The 19333-nt window shown below is 39.5% G+C and overlaps 1 protein-coding gene and 1 non-coding gene across 2 annotated transcripts; one reads left to right on the top strand and one right to left on the bottom strand.

Moving 5' to 3' along the window:
- Positions 1–342: 342 nt before the first annotated feature.
- On the bottom strand, positions 343–449 carry LOC140885729 (small nucleolar RNA R71). Its single transcript, XR_012151146.1, has one exon. It is a non-coding gene; the product is annotated as a small nucleolar RNA R71 (small nucleolar RNA).
- A 58-nt stretch (positions 450–507) lies between these two features.
- On the top strand, positions 508–14444 carry LOC140877933 (uncharacterized). Its single transcript, XM_073281534.1, has 9 exons — positions 508–744; positions 816–1260; positions 1333–1499; positions 1614–1913; positions 11349–11850; positions 12258–12448; positions 12639–13306; positions 13442–13488; positions 13648–14444. The coding sequence occupies exons 1-9, from the start codon at positions 508–510 to the stop codon at positions 14442–14444; spliced, it is 3354 nt and encodes a 1117-aa protein (XP_073137635.1).
- Positions 14445–19333: the final 4889 nt, after the last annotated feature.

The following is a 19333-nucleotide window of genomic DNA, read 5'->3' on the forward strand; positions in this document are numbered from 1 at the left end:
ACCCACTATTGAGATGTTCGACCGAGTATCGTTAGACCAACAGTGACAGCAAATCAATATGAGATAAAGCCGGCAATCATCCAGATGATCCAGAACACAGTCCAATTCGGTGGATCTACCATGGATGATCCTAATGCTCATATTGAAAACTTCTTGGAAATCTGTGATACTTTCAAACAACAGGGAGTTTCTGATGACCCTATTTGTTTGCGTTTATTTCCTTTTTCATTAAGAGACAAAGCTAAATCGTGGTTGAATAGTTTACCTGCAGGTTCTATCATAACATGGGAAGATTTGGCTAAAGCGTTCCTTACTAAGTACTTTCCTCCCTCGAAGTCCATGAAGCTGAGAACCAACATCACTATGTTTGCTCAAGGGGAACAAGAGTCGTTGTATGAGGCATGGGAGCGCTACAAAGATATGCTAAGGTGATGCCCACATCATCAGTTTCCTGATTGGCTTGTGGTACAAACTTTCTATTATGGTTTACTATCTGCAAATCGTACTATGTTAGATGCAGCTGCAGGTGGGAATCTTTTGCGGAAATCGCCGGAAGATGGTTATGAACTGTTTGAGGAAATGGACTCTAGTAGCTATCAACCTCAATCTGAGAGGAGCATGATGCGAAAATCAGCAGGAATTCATCAAGTGGACGCATTCACTTCGATGACAGCACAACTGGAGGCTATGAATAAGAAGATTGATGGATTGAGCTTAGGAAATTCTGCGATGCGCATTCAGGAGGTGTTCTGCGATAGGTGCCAAGGTGAGCATTTCACTAAAGATTATCAAACTGGTAATCCTTTTATGTGCAGGATGAGGCACCAGTGAATCATGTGGGAAGCCAAAATCGCCCCAGGTTTGACCCGTATTCAAATACATATAATCCGGGGTGGAGGAAACATCCGAATTTTTCTTGGGGTGGTCAAAACAATCAGTCCAGGCCATATCAGAAACAAAATCACGTGAAGCAACCTCAAGAGGAGAAGTCCAATTTAGAGAAAATGATGCAAAATTTTATATCATCCACTGAGACTCGAATGCAGAACCAAGACGCAACTATAAGGGGTTTGGAAAATCAAATAGGGCAGCTGGAAAAGAGGATGTCAAATCGAGAGCCAGGAACTTTGCCAAGTGACACTGAGACTAATCCAAAGGAGCAAGTAAAGGCCGTGGAGTTGCGAAGTGGGAAGAAACTGGAAACCAAGGCGTTGGAGCACGAAGAGAAAAATAATGAGGGTGAGAAAGATCCATCTACAGGTAAGTCATCTGACTCTACACAATCATCCACATTAAAATCTAATATTATTATTCCACCTCTGTTTCCTGCAGCACTGAAGAAAGCGAAACTTGATTTGCAATTTTCAAAATTTCTTGAGGTGTTTAAGAAGTTACATATTAATATACCTTTTGCTGATGCATTGTTGCAAATGCCTAGTTATGCAAAATTTTTGAAGGAAATCTTAGCAAGCAAGAGGAAAATAGAGGAGCATGCCATGGTAAACTTAACTGAAAATTGTTCTGCATTAGTGCAAAACAAAATTCATCCAAAATTAAAAGATCCAGAGAGTTTTTCTATCCCTTGCATGATTGGTGATGTGGTTATTCATAAGGCTCTTTGTGATTTGGGTGCCAGCATTAACTTGATGTCATTCTCTGTGTTTAGGAAGCTTGGAATGGGAGAACCAAAGCCTACAAGAGTTTTTCTGCAACTGGCAGATAGATCCATAAAGTATCCACGTGGAATAATTGAAGATGTGCTGGTTAAAGTGGACAAATTTATTTTCCCAGTAGATTTTGTGGTGCTTGACATGGAGGAGGACCTGGATATGCCATTGATCTTGGGCAGACCTTTTCTGGCAACCGGAAAAGCCCTAATTGACGTGCAAAAAGGGAAGTTGTTGAAAGAGTGGGTGCCCGGTGAGCCAACTTGTGGCTAAGGGCTTTGATGACTCTTTGTATAAACAATCTTTTGTTTAATATTATTTACACTTTTATTAATGGCAATGACTTTATCTTTCTTCATATTGTTATATTGTGATATACTATTGTTGTTTTGATAAAGACCTTGAATATACTATAGTGTATGTAAGATGTGGTAGAACATGGAGATGTCTATCATGAAACACATCTTATAGTCACTGTATATTCTAAACTGTTCCTAGTCGATTGAGCCGTCCGATAATAAAGATAAGGATCGCTCGAGTTTGAGACTAGCATTTGCGATGCGGAGTACCACATTTCATTGGTAAGGAACATAGAGATGTTCGAAGCATGCAAATGGATATTCATATGATGAATGATCGAACTACCCTATCCGGACTTTCCAAGTGGTTATCACTTATCGAGTGGATATAGTCCGCGGTTTTGGTTGTACACCATTAGTCCTTACTACTTGAAACATCATTGAGACTCTATATGCTAGTACTGTGCTTTGACTCGTTTACCGACTCTATTGGGGTCATCAGGTGTCGGGATTGGGTACAGTTACAACACATATAGGAGTCGATGCTTTGTTGTCAAGGATTCACCACATACTTACGAGTGTGGATATCCTATGCGATCTGAGGAGATATTAGTGTGACGAATATCTGGCCAGAGTACATGATGTGGTTTAAGAAATGGTTTCTTAGTAACACATGCGATGTCACTATTTGATATTCAAGATGTATTGCATAGTTATCGAATCTCGAGCGACTCTCGATATACCAATGGTTGTTGACTCGATCGGGATATATGGATGAAGGGACCGTACTGTACGCTAACCAAAATCTATTGGTTCTTGTAGGCACTATCAGTGATACCTAGGGAATCATGGGGCGATGTTGCTAGACGCTCTTACCATGATTCGATGGGCAAGTCGGAAATTGTTGTTCCGAGTCACAAGGAGTTGTGAGCCCATGGCTAGCTGTATCCCTGAACCATTGAGGGTCACACAGAGTAATGGATTTTTAATCCCCGTTGAGATAGTTAAATTTAAAGAGTTAAATTTAATGAACGAAGAAGTTGAACTTTTTATTTAAGAGTAGAGGAGTAAGATTTCCTAAAATGACATAGGGATGGCCATTTTTGGAAATCACTGAATTCGGATTCAGAAAAATTTATCTTGACTTTAAAAGGTGCAGAAATGGTTTCTGTGCACATTGGTGAAATCGGATTATCAATCGGAGTCACGATGAATTTTATATTAATTTCTGAACATGCGGGCTTTTCTTGTCGGGCTTGAACTTATGACTAATGGGCCCTAAGCTGTTAGTGGCCTACATTATAAATAAGTTATTGCAGTACAGAAATTACACACAACAGGTCACAATTTTCGAAAAACCTAGTCTTTTTCTCTCTGAAGTGGCCGACCCCCTCTCCCCTCTGCTCGGTAAAATCCAGTCTGTGAATTTTGAATTACAGTCTGGTTTAACGGATCAAATTCGTTAATCTCTTCGTAGAAACTTCTGATAGATTTTCTAGTGCAATCTATCAGAGGGATTAAATATCCGTTCGTGGACCTGATTGAAGAACAGTTCGTCCATCAGTTCCAGGGATATACAACAAGAGCAGAGAAATCTGTTGGTGTCCAAAATCTCGATTCGAGATTGAAGGTAAAAATTTTATAATCGTTATTTAATTTTTACACACACAATTTAATCGTAAGGTTGATACCCATTATGGAATCGTTCCATATAAAATTTTTAAACTTCCGCTGCACCGGGTATCAATCCTAATTGATCTGATCGCCGCGTTCTCCAACAGTGGTATCAGAGCCAGGTTTCTCAGATCAAGCGATTAAATTAATCGATTGTACAAAAATTTTTAAGCCTCGGTTTTTTTTTTGAAACAAAATAAATATTTAAAAATAAATTTTTTTTTTCGGGCAAAAACCCGGGCAGCGATTGGATCGCTGCCCGGGGCAGGGGAAGCGATCGTCGCTGCCCTAGGGGTAGCCGGGCTGCCCGGCCCGAGCCCTACGGGGCGCGGGCAGCCCGGGAATGTCCCAGGCGGCCCGCGGAAAAATTAATTTTTTTTTAATTTTTAAATTAAATTTTAATATGTTAAAATTCTATTTTTGGTCCGATCGAAAATTGTTTTTGATTGGTCCACGAGGAGTCGGATCGAATTGTTCAAGTCCGAAAATTTTAAAATTGATTTTTGGATAAATTTGAATTTTTGGAAAATTTAAATATTTTATCCGTTAAATTGAATTTTGAAATTAATTATTTTTGGTACAATTGATGATAAGATATGATCTTATGGATATATTGAGTAAAATATGATTTTATGTATAAAATTGGATTTTATAGATAAAATATGATTTTATTTGATAAAAAGATAAAATATGATTTTGTATGTAAAATAAGATTTTATATATGAAATATGATTTTATCCTTTTAAATTTAAATTGCCATTGCATGTTATCCAATAAATTAATTTTGAATTAAATGTTATTGGATAAGGATGATCGATTGCCATGACCAATTTTGTAGGTGTATGTTAGGAATTTACATTTGTTTTTATTGTTGTTGGATTTATTAATGGGCCTGGTTTATGGCCCAATATGAATTGTCATATGTAATAAAAGTGGGCTTCGTTTATGGCCCGTTCCCACCCCTTAAAAATGTATCCCCTACTTGTCATTGTTATTTATTGTAAATACATTAGATTTAGTGGGAGATGAAGATTTGAAGACGGTGGTGGGCCCAGCAGACAATAAAGACAGAAGAAATGTAAATTGGAAGCTCAATGTAATAGGATTGCATTGCATACTGCATATTACCTAGGATTGGACTAAGACTCGTGATTGGCAACCACGGGTCGATTAGAAATGGAATCGATCATCCTATATAATATGTGATATTATAGTTGTATGCATGTTTTAGACAAAATTGTGTGAATCCGACAAGCATACAAAATTTTAAAAATGATGAGACAAATTTTTATAATTAAAATCCCTCATTTTAAATATGATTTAAAATTGATATCAATATAAATAAAGGAAATTTAAATTTGTTTAAATGTTCCTACCTTCCATCAACGATCAATGTATGAGATGCTACCCGCGGATACGGTTCGGCTCATATTATTGGGGGGGCCCGTTTGTCGAAGAGCTGTACATTGGATCGACACATGTTGTAAGTTGGGTGGAACTCCCATGGGATTGGCTCATATTATTGGGGGATCCACATGGCGACCGTCCATCACAACTTAATATTGATGGGTCATCTTGACATGTCACAATAAACGGCGTCATATTATTGGGCCCTTATTGGACATGAGGTAAAACATGGAGGTTTTTTTGGAAGCAATTGTGCTCTACCTTTTGAAATTATGGTTGGCTGATATTATTCGGGACCATAGATTGTCAATTGGACTCCATGTTCTCACTAAGGAAAACAGTTCCCGTTTTCACTAGAGGGTAGTGAAATCGTTAAAATAGTGGGAGTGAGATTCATAAAATAAATTTTGCCTATTTTATGTCTTAGTAAATTGCTTAAACAATCACTGATATTTGTCTGTTTCTTTTCAGTATTTCATAAGATGAATTCGAGTAATCCACTTTTCTCGATCCTCGAACAAAATAAGTTGAATGGCGCAAACTATACGGAATGGTTCCGTAAGTTGAAGATTGTCTTGACTTCGGAGAAGATGCTCTACGTGTTAGAAAAATCTCCTCCGAAGGAAGCACCAGCTGACGTAAGTCCGGAAGAGTTAGCCAAACTTGATACATGGTGGGACCATGATATCAAGACCAAATGCTATATGCAAGCCTCGATGTCTGATGAACTCCAGAGGCGATTTGAGGACACCGTGAATGCTGCTGACATTCACGTTCAACTCAAGGAACTTTTTGGGGCTCAATAGAGGGCTGAAAGGTTCTCTACTGTAAAGGAGCTAATGACGTGTCGCATGCGTGAAGGGACTTCGGTCCGTGATCATGGGGTACGAGTGATTTGGCTCATACAGAAGTTGGTAACCCTTGATTTGGTGTTGGAGCATGAACTCAACGTGGATTTACTACTTCTGTCTCTTCCTTCTTCGTTTGACGGATTTGTGGTGAATTTCAATATGAACAAGATAGAGGCCTCCCTTGAAGAGATGGTCAATATGCTTGTGACATATGAATCCACATTAAAGAAGGATAAACCGGCTTTCTTGGTGGGCTCCTCTTCTTCTGCTAAGAAGGGGCCAAGTACAAAGGGCAAGAAACGTTCTGCCCCACCCAAGAAAATCGAACCCGAGAAGAAGTACAAGACAAAGGCTTCAAACATGGAAAAATCCAAGGATGTTTGCCATTACTGCAAGAAGCCCGGTCATTGGAAGCGTAACTGCAGGGAATATCTAGAGCAGTTGCGAACTGCGAAGGGTATGTTCTATATTGAAATAAATGTTTCACTTAATACTACTTCTTGGGTATTGGATACCGGATGTGGATCTCACATTTGCAATGATTTGCAGGTGATGACAAGAAGTCGCAGGCTTAGAATGGGTGAGACCCAGCTGAGGCTCGGAAATGGTTCCAGAGTTGAAGCTAAAGCCGTGGGAGATGTTTATTTAATTTTGCAGAACGGTTTTAAGTTACTTTTAAGAGATGTTTTATTTGTTCCGGATTTGATTAAAAATATTATTTCTGTTTCTATGCTTGATAGAGATGGTTATTCTTGCAATTTTGTGAATGGGATTTGCAATATTTACAAGAATGAATGTTTGATTGGAAATGAACAACTTGAAAACGATCTATACAACTTAAAACTAAAAGACGTTCCAATAAATTATGTTGATAAACCGGCAACAACAAACAAAAGGAAAATCGATAGCCAAAACCCGGCAAACCTTTGGCATGCTAGGCTAGGTCATATTTCCTCAAGGAGGATGAACAAGCTAGTGGGAGAGGGCATGTTTGATATGTCTGATATTAACTCTCTACCTACTTGTGAATCCTGCCTGAAAGGAAAAATGACTAAATCTCTTTTTAAGGGGAAACCTGAGCGTAGTCAAAATCTGTTGGATTTGATCCATACAGATGTTTGTGGTCCATTTAGAGTTGGTACTCAATATGGCCATACCTACTTCATTACCTTTACTGATGATTATTCGAGGTATGGGTATTTATATTTAATGAAATATAAGTCTGAAGCGTTTGAAAAGTTCAAAGAATTCAAGGCTGAAGTAGAAAACAAGCTAGGTAAAAGGATTAAAACACTTCGATCGGATCGAGGTGGAGAATACTTAAGTACCGAGTTTTTGGACTATCTAAAAGAGAATGGGATTCTCTCTCAGTGGACTCCTCCTATGACACCACAGCTTAATGGTGTATCGGAGCGTCGTAATCGAACTTTGTTGGACATGGTTCGGTCCATGATGAGCTTCACTGAGCTTCCACCTTCGTTTTGGGGCTATGCGCTTGAAACGGCGGTATTGTTGTTGAACAACGTCCACACTAAAGCAGTGGACAAAACACCATACGAGTTATGGAATGGCAAAGCTCCTAAGTATTCGTACTTGAGGATTTGGGGATGTCCTGCTTACGTGAAGCGGACAGTGGGAGATAAGTTGGATAGTCAATCCAGCTTATGTTATTTTGTAGGGTATCCGAAAAATTCAATCGGATATTATTTCTATTATCCTGCTGAAACAAAGGTGTTTGTTTCAAGGAATGCCACCTTCTTGGAGAAGGAGTTCTTATTGGATAAGAAAGGCGAGATGATGGAAACCGAAGAAATTCGAGAAGAACCCGAAATACAAAATAACGATCCTACACCTCAGGAACCATTGATAGACACGCCTGTACCTAGAAGATCCGAGAGGACTTCTAGACCTCCTATTCGATATGGTCTTCTTCTTGAAGGGGATCAAGATGAACCCGATGTTGGATGTGATCCAAGAAACTTCAAGGAAGCAATTTCTGATGCGGATTCAAATTTATGGCTTGAAGCTATGCAGTCGGAAATAGATTCGATGCATACAAACCAAGTTTGGGCTTTGGTAGATCCTCCCGATGGAATTGTTCCAATAGGGTGTAAATGGATCTACAAGAGAAAGCTTGGGTCTGATGGTAAGGTATTGACCTACAAGGCGCGATTGGTGGCAAAAGGTTATACTCAAAGACAAGGAGTTGACTATGATGAAACCTTTTCACCAGTTGCAATGTTCAAGTCCATAAGAATCCTTATTGCCATAGCTGCATGGTATGACTATGATATATGGCAAATGGATGTGAAGACTGCTTTTCTTAATGGAGACATTAAGGAAGAAATCTATATGAAGCAGCCTGAGGGGTTCACATCCATGGGAAGCGAGCATAAGGTATGCAAGCTTCAGAGATCAATTTATGGTCTAAAACAAGCATCAAGAAGTTGGAACCAGAAATTTGATGAAACAATAAAAGATTTTGGTTTCATCAAGAATTCGGAGGAACCATGCGTGTACAAGAAAGTAGTTAAGGATGCTGTGACATTCTTAGTACTTTATGTTGATGACATCCTACTCATTGGGAATGATGTAGGGATGTTGCAGTCAACAAAGATATGGTTATCAGGTAGATTCTCGATGAAGGATTTGGGTGAGGCATCCTATATTCTTGGGATACAGATCTATAGAGATAGATCTAAGAGAATGATAGGACTCACTCAATCAACCTACATCGACACCATATTGAAACGGTTTTCAATGGATGGGTCCAAGAGAGGACATTTACCCATGTGTCATGGAGTTTCTCTATCCAAGTCTATGTGTCCCAAGACTGATGAAGAGATAGAGAAAATGACACATGTACCATATGCGTCAGCCATAGGTAGTATCATGTATGAGATGATATCTACCAGACCGGATGTAGCATTTGCTCTGAGTGTCACGAGCAGATATCAAGCTAATCCCGGTCAAATGCATTGGAAAGCCGTGAAGGACATTCTTAAGTACTTACGAAGGACTAAGAAAATGTTCATGGTATATGGAGGAAGAGAACTAAAATTGGAAGGCTATACCGACTCTAGCTTCCAAAGTGACGTGGATGACTCGAAGTCAACCTCTGGATTTGTGTTCATGCTCAATGGCGGTGCTGTCTCTTGGAAGAGTTCCAAGCAGGACACCACAGCGGATTCCACCACTGAAGCAGAATACATTGCAGCATCAGCTGCTGCTAAAGAGGCCGTTTGGATGAGGAATTTCGTCCAAGAGTTGGGCGTCATTCCTGAAGTTGTTGGTCCAGTCCCGGTGTACTGTGACAACACGGGTGCCGTTGCTCATGCAAAGGAACCAAGGTCTCATCAAAGATCCAAACACGTACTGAGGAAATACCACATCATCCGGGAGATTGTGGAAAGAGGAGACATCACTGTCAAAAGAGTGGCCTCTGCAGACAATATCGCTGATCCACTTACTAAGCCCTTGCCAGGACCATTATTTGACAAACATCGCGAAGCAATGAGTCTACGTAGTATGACTAGTTGGCTTTAGGGCAAGTGGGAGATTGAAAGAGTGGGTGCCCGGTGAGCCAACTTGTGGCTAAGGGCTTTGATGACTCTTTGTATAAACAATCTTTTGTTTAATATTATTTACACTTTTATTAATGGCAATGACTTTATCTTTCTTCATATTGTTATATTGTGATATACTATTGTTGTTTTGATAAAGACCTTGAATATACTATAGTGTATGTAAGATGTGGTAGAACATGGAGATGTCTATCATGAAACACATCTTATAGTCACTGTATATTCTAAACTGTTCCTAGTCGATTGAGCCATCCGATAATAAGGATAAGGATCGCTCTAGTTTGAGACTAGCATTTGCGATGCGGAGTACCACGTTTCATTGGTAAGGAACATAGAAATGTTCGAAGCATGCAAATGGATATTCATATGATGAATGATCGAACTACCCTATCCGGACTTTCCAAGTGGTTATCACTTATCGAGTGGATATAGTCCGCGGTTTTGGTTGTACACCATTAGTACTTACTACTTGAAACATCATTGAGACTCTATATGCTAGTACTGTGCTTTGACTCGTTTACCGACTCTATTGGGGTCATCAGGTGTCGGGATTGGGTACAGTTACAACACATATCAACACATATAGGAGTCGATGCTTTGTTGTCAAGGATTCACCACATACTTACGAGTGTGGATATCCTATGCGATCTGAGGAGATATTAGTGTGACGAATCTCTGGCCAGAGTACATGATGTGGTTTAAGAAATGGTTTCTTAGTAACACATGCGATGTCACTATTTGATCTTCAAGATGTATTGCATAGTTATCGAATCTCGAGCGACTCTCGATATACCAATGGTTGTTGATTCGATCGGGATATATGGATGAAGGGACCGTACTGTACGCTAACCAAAATCTATTGGTTCTTGTAGGCACTATCAGTGATACCTAGGGAATCATGGGGCGATGTTGCTAGACGCTCTTACCATGATTCGATGGGCAAGTCGGAAATTGTTGTTCCGAGTCACAAGGAGTTGTGAGCCCACAGCTAGCTGTATCCCTGAACCATTGAGGGTCACACAGAGTAATGGATTTTTAATCCCCGTTGAGATAGTTAAATTTAAAGAGTTAAATTTAATGAACGAAGAAGTTGGACTTCTTATTTAAGAGTAGAGGAGTAAGATTTCCTAAAATGACATAGGGATGGCCATTTTTGGAAATCACTGAATTCGGATTCAGAAAAATTTATCTTGACTTTAAAAGGTGCAGAAATGGTTTCTGTGCACATTGGTGAAATCGGTTTATCAATCGGAGTCACGATGAATTTTATATTAATTTCTGAACATGCGGCTTTGCTTGTCGGGCTTGAACTTATGACTAATGGGCCCTAAGCTGTTAGTGGCCTACATTATAAATAAGTTATTGCAGTACAGAAATTACACAGAACAGGTCACAATTTTCGAAAAACCTAGTCTTTTTCTCTTTGAAGTGGCCGACCCCCTCTCCCCTCTGCTCGGTAAAATCCAGTCTGTGAATTTTGAATTACAGTCTGGTTTAACGGATCAAATTCGTTAATCTCTTCGTAGAAACTTCTGATAGATTTTCTAGTGCAATCTATCAGAGGGATTAAATATCCGTTCGTGGACCTGATTGAAGAACAGTTCGTCCATCAGTTCCAGGGATATACAACAAGAGCAGAGAAATTTGTTGGTGTCCAAAATCTCGATTCGAGATTGAAGGTAAAAATTTTATAATCGTTATTTAATTTTTACACACACAATTTAATCGTAAGGTTGATACCCATTATTGAGAGTAGGAGAGGAGGAAATCACTTTTGATGTTTTTAATGCACTAAAGCACACACTGCACAATCATGATTGTTTTAGGATTGATGCATTGGATTCACTTGTTCATGATTTTGTGCAGGATGAGTTAAAAGACCCCTTAGAAGCTGCACTTATAAATGATGGATGTGAGGATGACTTTGATGAAGAGAGGAAAAATATCATTGCATATTTTACTTCTAATCCTCCATTGAAGAAGCAAGTGCGATTCAGACTCGAAGAATTGGGAGATAGGAAGGATTTGGTCCTTCAACAACCAAGCATAGATACACCACCTACTCTAGAACTCAAACCTTTACTTTCACATCTAAAATATGTTTATTTGGGTGATGATAATAATTTACCGGTTAATATTTCTTCTTGTCTGACAGGTGTGATGGAGGAAAAGTTGGTACACATCTTAAAGGAGCATAAGAGAGCCTTCGCATGGAAGGTGGCTGACATTAAGGGAATCAATCCATCGATTTGCATGCACAAAATTTTGATGGAGGATAAGTACACTTCTTTGGTTCAACCTCAGTGGAGGCTGAACCCGAAGATGCAAGAGGTAGTAAAAGTTGAAACCATTAAACTCTTAGACGCAGGTATCATCTATCCTATTTCTGATAGCGCATGGGTGAGTCCTATACAGTGTGTCCCTAAGAAAGGTGGTATAACTGTGATAAAAAATGACAAAATGAGTTGATACCCACTAGAACGGTTACGGGTGTGTGCATTGATTATAGGAAGTTGAATGACGCCACCCGTAAGGACCATTTTCCCCTCCCCTTCATTGATCAAATGCTTGAGCGATTGTCGGGTCATGAATTTTATTGTTTTCTAGATGGGTATTCGGGATAAAATCAAATCATGATTGCACCAGAGGACCAAGAGAAAACAACTTTCACTTGCCCTTATGGTACCTTTGCGTATAGGCGGATGCCGTTTGGATTGTGTAATGCACCCGCCACTTTTCAAAGATGTATGACTGCTATTTTTTATGACATGACAGAGAATTTCCTAGAGATATTCATGGATGACTTTTCTATTTTTGGATCTTCTTTTGATGATTGTCTGAAAAATTTGCATTTGGTGCTATTACGATGTGAGGAAACTAACTTGGTTTTGAATTGGGAAAAGTGTCATTTTATGGTACGGGAAGGCATCGTGCTTGGGCACAAAATTTTTGAACAGGGAATGGAGGTGGATAAAGCAAAAGTGGAAGTCATAAAAAAATCTATCTCCACCAACATCTATTAAGGGAGTGAGAAGTTTCTTAGGGCACGCTGGTTTTTACCGGCGTTTTATTAAAGATTTTTCTAAAATTGCTAAGCCCCTATCCTCTTTACTAATGAAAGATGTACCGTTTGACTTTAATTATAATTGTGTGCAGACATTTGAGATCTCGAAGGAGCGACTGGTGACAGCTCCTGTGTTGGTAGCTCCTGATTGGGATCTTCCATTCGAGGTAATGTGCGATGCTAGTGACACGGCTTTAGGTGCTGTTTTGGGTCAGAGGAAAAACAAGGTATTCCATACTATATACTATGCGAGTAAGACTTTAGATGAAGCTCAATTGAATTATGCAACAACTGAAAAAGAATTACTCGCTATAGTATTCGCGTTTGATAAGTTTCACTCATACCTTGTTTTATCTAAAGTTGTTTTGTACACCGATCACTCGACACTGAAATATTTACTTGCCAAAAAGGATGCTAAGCCTAGATTGATTAGGTGGATATTACTATTGCAAGAATTTGATCTGGAAATAAAAGATAAGAAGGGGGTAGAGAACGTAGTGGCGGATCACCTTTCTAGGCTTGAGTATGTCAGTGAGGACACGAAAAAAAAAGATGGTGATATTGATGATTGGTTTCCGGATGAACAATTGTTTTCATTAAAAGATTGCCCATGGTATGAGAATTTTGCTAATTATCTGGTGACAGGAACGCTTCCACCAAATTTGACATTTCACCAACGAAAGAAATTTTTATCTGATGTGAAATATTATTTTTGGGAGGAACCATTTTTGTTTAAGATCTGTGCAGATTCCATGATACGGTGATGTGCGCCGGAAGAAGAGATGCAACCAATCTTGAGCCACTGCCATGATCGAGAGGTAGGCGGTCACTTTGGACCGAAAAAAATAGCGGCAAAGGTATTAGAATCTGGTTTTTATTGGCCTGCTGTTTTTAGGGATGCTCGTGCATATTTTATTGCATGTGATCGGTGTCAGCGCACAGGTAACATCTCTAATCGCAATGAAATGCCTTTAAACAATATTATGGAGTACGAGTTATTTGATGTATGGGGCATAGATTTTATGGGATCGTTTCCCACATCTTTCTTGAAAAAATATATTTTGGTTGCGGTTGACTATGTGTCAAAATGAGTTGAAGCAGAGGCTTGTGCAACTAATGATGCTCATGTGGTGTTGAAATTTTTAAAGAAAAATATTTTTAATCGCTTTGGCACACCACAAGCAATCATTAGTGATGGTGGGACACATTTTTGCAACAAATTATTTGAAAAACTTTTGGCAAAATATGGTATCACGCACAAGATCTCTACTCCGTACCATCCCCAGACCAGTGGGCAAGTGGAAGTGTCAAACCGTGAAATAAAAAGAATTTTGGAAAAAATGGTGAGCACAAGTAGAAAAGATTGGTCTGTCAGGTTAGATGACGCCCTATGGGCATATCGCACTGCTTTCAAGACACCTATAGGCACTACACCTTATAGGTTAATTTTTGGTAAATCATGTCATCTGCCTGTTGAACTGGAGCATAGAGCATATTGGGCGATTAAATCACTAAATTTTGATTTTATGGCTGCAGGTAAGAAGAGACTATTAGAGTTGGCCCAACTGGAAGAATTACGTGATATAACATATGATCTGGCGCTATCCTATAAAGAACGCGCGAAAAGGAGTCATGACAAGTGCATCATGCAAAGGGAGTTCAAAGAGGGAGACGCGGTGCTGCTTTTTAACTCAAGGTTAAGGTTGTTTCCAGGCAAGCTAAAATCGCGATGGTCTGGACCATTTGTCATTAAAAAAACCTACCCTTCCGGAGCAATTGTGCTGACAGATTCCAAAGAGAAGAAGTTCACTGTCAATGCTCAACGCCTGAAGCACTACATGGGCGAGCACTTTGAGCCAAAAGTTGGAACAACCGTGTTCCAGTCAGAGACCGCATAAATCTAATTCTGACAAAGTCGAGCTCTAGACTATAAATTGAGAACTATCTCTTCATCCCCTGTTTGTTATTTCAGTTGAACCTTTTATTTCCGTTTCGTGTCGTTTTTTTCGAAAAAAAAATATTATTTTGAAGGGCCCGGAGCACGCCTAGGCAGGATAATTCACCCGCCAGGGTGTGAATTTCACTAGTTTGAGTTTTTTACATTCACGCCATGGCGTGCCATTTCCTAGGCCATGGCGTGAAAAGTTCTGGATTCCATTTTTTTGGAACGAAATAAGTCACGCTACGACGTGAACATATTCACGCTGCGGCGCGAAAGATCTGCGTATTAAAATATGCAGATTCCTCTGTTAATTTCACTTCCCATTCTCTTATTTCCTCCCCTTTCCGAACCCTAACCCCTTCCCCATCTTAAAATCCGAAGACTCACTCCCAAATCTCTCAAATTCTTAGGTTTCGATCGGTGAGGAAGCTCCGAGCATAAATCCCGAATGCCTCATCTTGCTCCTAGAAGTCTAGGACGGTGCGGAAGATCAAATTTTGAGACTCCAAGCTTCAATTTCTTCATGGGACCAAAAAGATATAGGGTTGTGGGTTCTTCATCATCTTCTTCATCAGTTATCGCGGGTAAGTTTGTTTCCCAAGAGGCCAAGAACCGGTATGATCATTCTAAGATTAATCATACTCTATGGCTCGAGAGGGGCTTTCACTTGTCTACAAATTCTGGGATAGGGTGTTATATTCATGATATCATAGAAGATAGGAACTGGAACTTGTTTTGTGCTCAACCGAAAGCGGGAGTTATTCCATTGGTCCGGGAATTCTATGCCAATGCTAAAGAGGGCAAGGAACATACAGTGTTTGTGAGAGGAAAGTGGGTGAATTATGGAGAGGCAAAGATTAACGAGTTGTTTGGATTGCCCTCAGTTGATACGACTGCTTACGATGCACTTTGTGCGGAATCGGACTATATGGCGATCATGCGGGATTTATCTCATGATGGGGTAATGTGGAGTGACCCCGTCAAATTTTTGAATTTTAAGGCCATGTATCTTAAGATTAAGCCATCATTGTGGTATGTTTTTTTGGTTCGCCGGTTGATGCCCATGTCCCATGTTAGTGAAGTTCATATGGACCGGGCAGTTCTGTTGTTCGCAATTATGAAGGGAATTCCAATCAATGTTGGCCGCATTATCTCAAGCCAAATTCTACAATGCGCCAACAACCCAAAATCAAAGCTATTTTTCCCGACTATCATTACAGAGTTGTGCGCTTTGGCCAGTGTTGACACGGGTGTGGATGATGAATGGATCCAACCGCTACAGGCCATCGACGAGAAGATATATGAGGGGATGAAGGACAATCGAACCAAGCTTAGAACTGGAGCGAGCTCCTGTTCCGCGCCACCTCAACCTCCGAAGAAGAAGACGACCAATGAGAAGGTCGATGATATTTGTGCATGGATTGCGCGTCAGGATGCATATCAGGCATATCGGAATGAATATGATCGGGTTAATGCCCAGTATATGATATCCACTGAGTCTATGACGCGTGACATTGTCACACACTTTGGTTTTGATGCTTCACGGTACCCGTATCCACCACCGTACCCACCGCCATTTGCTCACCCATATGCCTTGGGAGCACCACACACTGAGGAAGAAGGCGTCCCACCACTAGAACACGAAGAAGAGGAGGAGGATTGATCCACCACCAGGGGAGTTTTGCTTTTATTTTCCTTCTGTTTTTATTTTATTGTTTCTCGTTCTTGTGTTTTAGTTTGGTCGCAGTGAGGACACTGCAGAGTCTTAGTATGAGGGGGACTCGTGCGTTTTGTGTTAGTTGTTTTTGTTGTTTATTTTTCTGCGCTTAGTTCATTTTGTTTAGTTGTTTCTGTTGCTTAGTTTGTTTTGTGTTTTAGTTGAAAAAAGAGAAGACAATGATGATGTTGGGTTGATGCGAATTTATTTTGAAAGTGTTGGTAATTCACAGACTAGCATCCTTGAATTTTTGAATCATGAAACCCACGAGTAGATAGTGTACCTCCTTTTGCACGAATTGTTGTGAATAATGAAGTGTGTGGAGTGTGATGAACTGTTAAACTGGAGAAGCTCTTGTGACATTAGATACTTGCAGAAATCAAGCATGCATTTTCGGAACTTAGCTGACTGATATTGCCAAATAAATGTGTTGAATCCGTTGAAACTCCTGAGTCTTTCATGAAAAAGAAAAAAAAATAAAAAAAGAGCCATCCTTGAGTTTCTTGGCCAGCTTAATTGAAAAATAATGGAGTGTACCTTGCATAATCATTAAACTCCATTTGACAAATGTCTTTGGCTATTTTATCTTTTACTCTTGTCCCGAACCAAATCTATATCCGAGGGAGTACAGTGATGGTTTCTTGCAAAGAGAAACAGAGGATGGAGAAAGTAAGGTGAGGGGCGGCCTATGAAATTAATGAATTCGGAATTGAATCCGAGGATATCGGATGAAAAATCTGACTGTGTTAAATAATGAATGATGTACTCCCTTCATTGTGCATATTCTTCCAATCTTTTATATCCCATACCCCAAGCCAAATAATCACTTGTGTTCAGTCAGTGATGGTTGAAGAGATGCGTGTAGAAATTATATTTGTGTTGACATGTCACTTTAGCCATCTGGGGCAACTGGATTTGTACGAAATACATGACATTAGGATCAATATCACACACGCACGTCCAACTCTCTCTCAAGGGTGTAATGTGAAAACTTTGTAGGGATGCTTTGTTTGAGTTTAAGTTAAAAAGAAAGAAGAAAATGTTCGCTGTCACTCTTTGAGGCTTTTCGGAAAAAATATGTATTTATGAACTGCAAGTTTGTGTTTTGGCTTTAACCTATTTTGCTCGGGGCGAGCAAAAGGTTAGTATGAGGGGTTTGATAGAACCCAAAAATTCATGCTAAGTTAGATTATTTTGGGTTCCATTGAGCATGTTATTTGTGATTTTTCCGTGTTTTCGTCTAAAATTCGAGTTTATAAGCTTTATAGTATGTACTCGTGCGTTTAAGATGTTTTGTAGGAAAAAGACGGAAAACGGAGCTCGGAAAGTGCTATGTTAAAAGCTTGAGGCAGAAATTTTCACGCTATGGCGTGACATTCTTACGCCATGGCATGAAATGAGTTATTTCAGAAGATGGAGGCAGAGATTTTCACGCCATAGCTTGCCATTTCCAGCGCCATGGCGTAAACCGAGGATTATGAGGAAGGGAAAACAGAACTTTTCACACTATGGCGTGATGTTTCCTGCGCCATAGCGTGAACTGGTAAAAAGTTGAGAATCGAGACATAACTTTTCGCGCCATAGCGTGACATCTATTAGGCCATGGCGCAGGTCGTTGATTAAAAAAAGGAAAGTTGCAAAGCAAGGACTCTTGGAGATAAATAAGGATCGATTTTTAGATTTAGTGGGATCTTTTGGCACATCTCTTGGCGGCTGGAATATCACGAACCAGAGAGACGGAGCAGAAGAGTGAAGAACGATCGTGAAGCAATTTTTCTTCTTCTTCAAAAATTCTTTTCTTTGATTTTTGTTTTGAAGAAAACACTTTGATGTTAGTTATGAGTTCTATGTGTAGCTAAACCTCTTGTGTTGATATTTTGGGGATCCGACCCCGGTTGTCGACTCATGAATATTGGTTTTTGACTTCCAATGAATGCTTAATTATGCTATTGATTTGTTTTGCATTGTTGGAGCGTAGCTAACTCTCTCAATATTTTTATATCGTGTTTTATTTCGAAAGAAAATTTCATGATAGGAACAAATAGCATGATTCATGGATCTACAATTTACATAGACATATGAGATTGGGTACATGTTGATAGTGATAGTCCAGTAGGTCGAAAGCTAAGGGATTCAACGAGTCGTGAATGCAATCATCTATGATAAATAATTGAAGACATTTGATTATTTCATAGCTTCAAATTAGTTTAGCATAACTTGAAAGAGTATGTTAATGAATTAGGGAATCTTCTCAAAAACGTGAATTGGTTGTTGGAAGCAATTTTCAGAGTCGATTAGGGGAAGGTGAACCGACAATCTCAACATTCTCTTCATCATTTGAATTTAATTTACTAAGATTGATTCAATCCTTGTTTTTTATTTATTTTTGAGTTTATTTATTCTCTTGTCATTAAGTAATTAACAAAAACAAATTTTACTTTTCGTAAAAGTGAAGTAAGGATTAGTATTTAGGTAGAAATTGTGCACTAGTCCCTGTGGACGATACTCATATTCACATATTATAATATAATTTGCATCGTGCACTTGCGATTATTTCGAGCTTGCGAGATACATTTATTTTCTGAGATTCATAGTGCAAGAAAAGCTCAATCATTCACCGTATCACTACACAAGTTTTATAAACCTTAACTAAGCTAATAAGTACTCCTAAAATTTAAATAGATTCCCGGACCATACCTTCATCCGTAGAAAACCCTTTGATGTCACTGACTCTGGATGTCTATAACAACTTCTTTGTTATTCCAGAATCTCACTATTACCGATAGGGCCATCAAGTGTATAACTCGCACTATAAAATTGAAGAAGGAAACTCGGAATTCGTATTTCAAAATGAACTCCGGAGACCCCTATTTATAGCCAAAATTTCCGGACACGAACGCTGCGTCCGTTCGGGTTCGTTGCGTCCGTTCCTGCATGTCTGACACTTGTCAAAACTCGTAGCTTAGTCATCCAGCCACCTCATGTCTGCTTGTATCTCAAGGTTCGTTGCGTCCGTTCGAGGAACGTTGCGTCCGTTATGCCCCTCCATCGTTGCGTACGTTCGCCAACGAAAGCTCCGTTCTCTTACTTATCTTTTTAGTTTTGATTAATCATGTAATTACTTAAAT

Source organism: Henckelia pumila, chromosome 2 (assembly GCF_033568475.1).
Source record: "Henckelia pumila isolate YLH828 chromosome 2, ASM3356847v2, whole genome shotgun sequence".
In the NCBI taxonomy this organism is placed as follows: Eukaryota; Viridiplantae; Streptophyta; class Magnoliopsida; order Lamiales; family Gesneriaceae; genus Henckelia; species Henckelia pumila.

What these genes read in the sequence shown, in the direction of transcription:
- LOC140877933 (XM_073281534.1), top strand. Translation starts at nt 508, where the DNA reads ATGTTAGATGCAGCTGCAGGTGGGAATCTTTTGCGGAAATCGCCGGAA. An exon ending in CTGCGATGCGCATTCAGGAG is followed by an intron (nt 745 to 815) that starts GTGTTCTGCGAT and finishes TTTTATGTGCAG; the next exon opens with GATGAGGCACCAGTGAATCA. An exon ending in AAATAGAGGAGCATGCCATG is followed by an intron (nt 1,500 to 1,613) that starts GTAAACTTAACT and finishes GTTATTCATAAG; the next exon opens with GCTCTTTGTGATTTGGGTGC.